At 42.3% G+C, this 6244-nt stretch overlaps 1 protein-coding gene across 1 annotated transcript; it reads left to right on the top strand.

The window, feature by feature from the left end:
- Window positions 1–2958: 2958 nt before the first annotated feature.
- On the top strand, window positions 2959–5819 carry LOC105056938 (glucan endo-1,3-beta-glucosidase). The gene is given in 5 exon segments (XM_010939324.4): window positions 2959–3832; window positions 3835–4008; window positions 4011–4102; window positions 5275–5563; window positions 5663–5819. Coding segments are annotated over 5 exon segments (1347 nt in total). The 5' UTR covers window positions 2959–3069; the 3' UTR covers window positions 5692–5819.
- Window positions 5820–6244: the final 425 nt, after the last annotated feature.

Raw genomic sequence — 6244 nt, forward strand, 5'->3', positions numbered from 1 at the left:
ACGACCCAACGAACTCAAACTTATAGCTTCTTTGTTTAATTTGGGCCTTTCGCGAACCAGTAACAACTCGATCCAACAACGTCCTACATCTAGCCCGACCCAGAGGGCCAGATTGTAAGTTAGCAGCAAGTAGCCAAGTTGATCGGCACTTACTCCACCAAGACGATGTCTTATACTCAAATGAAAAAAAATAATTACGGTGCAATGATAGGAATATCGCCCCATGTTGATTCATTTTTCACTACATACATGCAACATAATGATATATCATTTTTCTGGTTATAGCTGTTAGGACAGCAAGATCTTATTGCTTCTTGGATAAATATTTATTAAAAAATTTAAAGAGAAGATTTATACTTTTAATATATCAATTATTAAACTCTATTGATATATGTAATATCTTTCAATATAAAAAAAAAAAAATGGATCTTCTATGATTTTTTTAATAAATATTTTTAAAATATGTACAGCATCATGTGGTATTTTTTTAGTATCACAAAAAATTTTGTTTTAAAATAAAAAATCTTTATTTTTGTATGATGAGTAATATACGATGCATTGTCATGGTGTCCAAAAATAATTATCACTCTAACCTTTTCTATGCCCGGAACTTTCTGCCATATCCTAAGATATGTTATGGTGAGTTTATTATCGTAGAAAAAATTGTTAGTCGGATCCGAATCTGATCCAACTAATAGTTTTTCGTTAATCGTCTTCGCTTGGACGGCTAGACGGCACACTGCTTCCTCACTTCAAGAACACGTTACTTGTGCAAAAGCTAAATGACACAAAAAGCAGCCATTTGCACCAACGGACCTCAGCCCTTTTTTTTTTTTTTTTTTCCAGCACGACGTATGCAAAAATTATAGAATAAATTATGTCTAAAGTTCTTAAATATATTAATTTTTTTAAATAAATTTTTAATTATAAAAATTTAATTTTAAATTTTTAAATTTTTTAAATATTTTAATATTATCTTCATCTATTTTCGATATTTTTTTATATCAAAAATCTTACGTGACAGTCATCGATACTTATGTGACAGTCACCGATACTGATATAAATAAAAATAATATTTTATTATTATTTTAATTTTTATAAATTTGATATATAAAAATAATATTTTATTATTTTTTTATTTTTTTCTTCTCTATCCTCCTGACTGACCACTCCAACGCACCCCCACCTGCCGTAGCGCCCACCGCGTCGCACCCCCTCCAACTGCATCCCCCCTCCGACCACATCCCCTTCGATCGCACCCCGCCTACTTGGCCCCTCTCTCCAATGTTGAGGGCGAACGATCAGTCATCGCCACTAAGAATCCCACTGCAAACGGTCTCTGATGATGATGAGGATGGAAAAAGGGCGGAGGAGGCAAGTAGTGGCAACAGCGCGAGGTAAAGAAGGAGATTGGAGGGGAGAAAGACGTGGGGGCAACCACGAAGACCCATCGTAGAAGAAAGAAAAAAAAAACCAAATCCCCTTCTCCCTCCTTTGTTCGGTGAAAATAGAAAATCCTTCTTCCCTTTTTCCGACACCCTCTCTCCTCCCTCTCTGAATCTCTCACACGTGCTCACTTTCTCCCTCCCCTATTTTGATGGGAACCAAAACAAGGTGTGCGACGGGCGGACGCAGTGGTGGGGGGTGATGTGCATTGGGGCAGTGGGGGTGCGGCCAAAGAGGGTGCGGGGGGCAAGCGCTAGGATGGGCAGGGGGAGGGGGTGTGTCGGGACAAATGGAGGTGCAGCGGTGTGCAGGCAGATAGGTCGGTCGGAAGGAAAGAGAAGATCAATCTTTTTCATTCATCTTTTTTTTTTTTAATGCTTACAATTCGTGCGGGATGTCTGGTTGTCCATGTAAGTATCGGTTCGAACGAAAGAAGTAAACCGATGAAAAAAGTTATCGAAAATTATCGAAAGAATAATATTAAAATGATTCACAAAATGAAGAATTAAAATTTAAATTTTTTATAGTTTAAAGATTATTTAAAAAAAAATTGATATAGTTTAAAAACTACAGACATAATTATCCAAAATTATATACAGCATCGTGGAAGAAAATATAGTGTGAATTTTTAATTTTATTAATTTTTTTAATATTTATTTTAAAATTTAAAATTTAAAATTTTTTCAACTACTAAAGCTTTTGATTTCATAATTTTATGAAAAATATGTGATATTTTTTTCTTATTTTTAAAATATATTTTTTTATCGATACAGAACAAATAATATAGAATAAATAAATAAATTATTAAATAAATTAATATATAATTTTAGATAAATTGATAGACAGGATATAAAATTTATTAATATATAATACACAATCAAATAAATATATTTAATAAATTAATTATCTAATAATTTAATATATATATTTGAATAAATTAATATATTATTTTAAAAATCATACTCATCGATATACGTTGTATTATCAAATAATTGTAAGATTTTTTTAATATATTTAATAATTATTTAATATATATATATCTAAATAAAAAAATATGTTATAAAAAATATATATTAATTTATTTAGATATATATTGATTTATTAAATAATTAATTTATTCGATGGATAGACATAGTTACGTGGTATATGTGTCAGTAAAAAATATAATTTAAAAATAAAAAATAAAAAAAATTAATTTTTATATTTTTATTTGTCTGATAAAAATATTAAAAATATATGAAATGATTTGTCGACCTCAGATAATTAGTTGCCGCATTTGTTTGAGACGTGGTAATCAGCATACCCACATAAATGACATGATTTTTTAGTTGAGACAAGTCAAAGAAGCTTTGATTCGTAATTAAATATTTTACCGTCCGACGGACAGGAAGATGCATCGTGTGTCAGAGCAATCAAGGCGCTCCTGTCCACATGCACCCCCCGTATTCCTTCCGGGTACGAATGCGTCATCACCTCCAAAATAAAGTGTAAACTAAAGTAGCGGACTCAGAATAATTTAATGCCTTTCCTCCTCTCCTCCCTCCTGTTTCCGGTCCCTTCCCACGCAAAACCTTGGAAATAATTCAAACCCACTCTTCTTTCTTTCCAATCTCCTCCCCCCAAATGATGGCGAAACCCGCCCTCCTCCTACTCCCCCTCGTTCTTCGCCTCCTCTCCTCCGCCCTCTCCATTTCCATCGGCGTCAACTACGGCACTCTCGCCGACAACCTCCCCCCGCCGTCCCAGGTGGCCGCCTTCCTCAAGGCCAACACTTTCATCGACCGCGTCAAGCTCTTCGACTCCAACCCGGACCTCATCCGCGCCTTCGCCGGCACCGGCATCTCCCTCATGATTACCGTCCCCAACGGCGATGTCCCCTCCCTCGCCAAGCTTCCCGCGGCCCGCACCTGGGTCGCCAACAACGTCGCCCCCTTCCACCCGGCCACCAACATCTCCCTCCTCGCCGTCGGCAACGAGGTCATGGCCACCGCCGACCGCAACCTCATCGCCCACCTCGTCCCCGCCATGCGCTCCCTCTCCGCCGCCCTGGCCGAGGCTGGTTTCCCCGAGATCCGCGTCTCCACCCCCCACTCTCTCGGCATCCTCTCCGCCTCCGAGCCCCCGTCCTCGGGCCGCTTCCGCCGGGGCTACGACCGCGCCATCTTCGCCCCCATGCTCGATTTCCACCGCGGGGCCAAGACCCCCTTCGTCGTGAACCCCTACCCCTACTTCGGGTTCACGGAGAAAACCCTCAACTACGCGCTGTTCAAGCCCAACGCGGGGGTATTCGACCCGGTCACGGGCGTGAACTACACCGACATGTTCGACGCCCAGCTGGACGCGGTGCACTCGGCGATGAAGCGGCTGGGGTACGGGGACGTGGAGATGCGGTGGGGGAGACGGGCTGGCCGTCGGTGGGGGACCCGGACCAGCCGGCGGTTAGCTTGGAGAACGCCGTCTCGTACAACGGGAACTTGATCCGGAATGTAAACTCCGGGAAGGGGACGCCGTTGATGCCGAATCGGACGTTCGAGACGTACATATTCGCGCTGTTCAACGAGGACCTAAGCCCGGGCCCACCGCGGAGCGCAATTTTGGGTTGTTCAAACCGGACCTCGCCCAGGTCTACGACGTCGGGCTCATGCGAGGAGGCCAGGTTAGCCCCATTGTTTTCCTCCTTCCTTCGGACGCATTTTTGTTTTAATTGATTGATCAGGGGTTCTTAGAGGGAAATATACGGCCCAAACGAGCCTGGTTCGTCGCCAGAGCCTCCTCGGAAGAGTGGGTGATGCCATCATGTCTTGGGTCCCGGGATGGTATCCTCTTCCAGGAGAGGGAAGAGAGAGAGAGAGAAATTTCTTTTCTTCTTAAATAGTGTTTAGATACCCAAATTTTATTTTTGAAATAAAAATATGAATTTTTGAAGAATAATTATTCGTCTTTATTATTTCAGATTTATGTTTGGTTGAAAATCTGATATTATATTTTTATCTCAGTGATATCTGGTATTGCATGTTCCATATGATTTAGATGGTGTTCAATATGATCTGAAATTATCAATTTGATAGTCCATCATGGAATTGATATTCTAGAATTAAGGGGTGGCCATCATCATTTTTTTCATCTTTTTGGGGCCTTATTCTACTCACAATTATCCAACCAAGCACTACCTTAGGGAATTATTCGGCCTGGTGCGGATAAATTTCAAAGTAAACCGCCTAAAGTGCCCGATGGCCGATAACCACCTTTACATTCTGCAGACCAGCGGTAGCAGCGGCATAGGTTAAAAAAAATGAAAGCTTTGGGAGGCGCCGAACCTGCGAGGTCAGGTTCACGGATGGGTTGGACCGGTGGTCACTTGATAGGGATATTAAGATCACTGGGCTCGATCCGGTTGGAAAGCTGATTTATAAATTATATTCATAGTTGAGTCGGAGGGTTCGAGTCGGCGTCGCACGTCCTTGCGACAGACAAGCTTTTACTGCTGTACACTTGTCCCACGTACACTAGTTCTTGGATTTTCGTAGGGCACATTGCGTGCCGTGTTGGCCGTTTCTCTCTTTTGTTGGAGTTAGCTATCAGACACGCTTGGACCCACATGTCCGGCGTCACATGCCATCTATATTCTTTCTCTTCCATCGTCCCGTGCGTATGGGAGAGAGCGTCGCGAGGTCGTGGCTTTGAGTGAGGATTTGAAACAAGCGACGTGTGTGTCTTTCGCCTGAAACAAGAAAGAACTACTAAAACAAAGAAAAAAATATTGTTGATCCCCGTCGCTTTCTCTATTTTTGTTATATATTTATTTATTGTGGAGTGGCGATGAAGCAGTTCGCGGGTGGTGGTCCGGCGGCGGCACCGTCGTCATCGGGTCCACCCGAGAAGTGGTGTGTGGCGAAGGCAGACGCGAGCGCGGAGGTGCTGCAGGCGAACATCGACTACTCGTGCGGGAGCGGCTTGGTGGACTGCGGTCCCATCCAGGCGGGAGGGGCCTGCTACCTCCCGGACACGCTGGTGGCCCACGCCTCCTTCGCCATGAACGCCTACTACCAGGCCGCCGGCCGCCACGACTTCAACTGCGACTTCGCTCACACCGGCGTCCTCACCACCGATAACCCAAGTATGTTGTCATCCCGTCTACCCAACATCCATTCACGGTACCTCTCTCTGTTTTTTATTCATCTTTTTGACCGTCTGTTATGTTTAAATATCTTGGCAGGTTACCAGAATTGCAAATATAGCTCATAGGACTCCTGGGCGAGCGTCTGGAGATTATCGTCAATCATCCAAGCGTGTTTATTTATTAATGTCTTATGGAGAAACGATTACGCGCTAGTCTCTCTTTCTATTTCTAAAACGACTCTTTATTCTGTTCATTTGGCCTGGCATCTTTCCAAAGACTACGTATAAGCGTGCAGTGAAACTTGGGCGAGTTGCCATGTGTTCCAAAGAGTTCGCCGGCTTTGATCGGTTACGAGTGATACTCTCGAATTGGAGTGGTTTTGCTTTAAATCACGGGCTTGGTCGTTCGGTTAAAGCCTACAGTACATGCAGGTCTGAGCTCCCTCGACAGCGGTAAAGAGTAACATGCAGCATAGCCCCTGCTTTGGATGTGTATGCTTTGTTGTATGGCAAATCAAAGGGAAAGCGTGTTTGATAAAATATAGGTAATCAACAACCACAACAGACTTTTAAAGTACAAAATCACATTGAATTTGCCCATTAAGATTGATGACCTCCAACACGATGACCCGGATCAAGTTAACCAATCTTTTAATTTTCATTAGATGGAATACCGGGT

Source organism: Elaeis guineensis, chromosome 14, assembly GCF_000442705.2.
Source record: "Elaeis guineensis isolate ETL-2024a chromosome 14, EG11, whole genome shotgun sequence".
NCBI lineage: Eukaryota > Viridiplantae > Streptophyta > Magnoliopsida > Arecales > Arecaceae > Elaeis > Elaeis guineensis.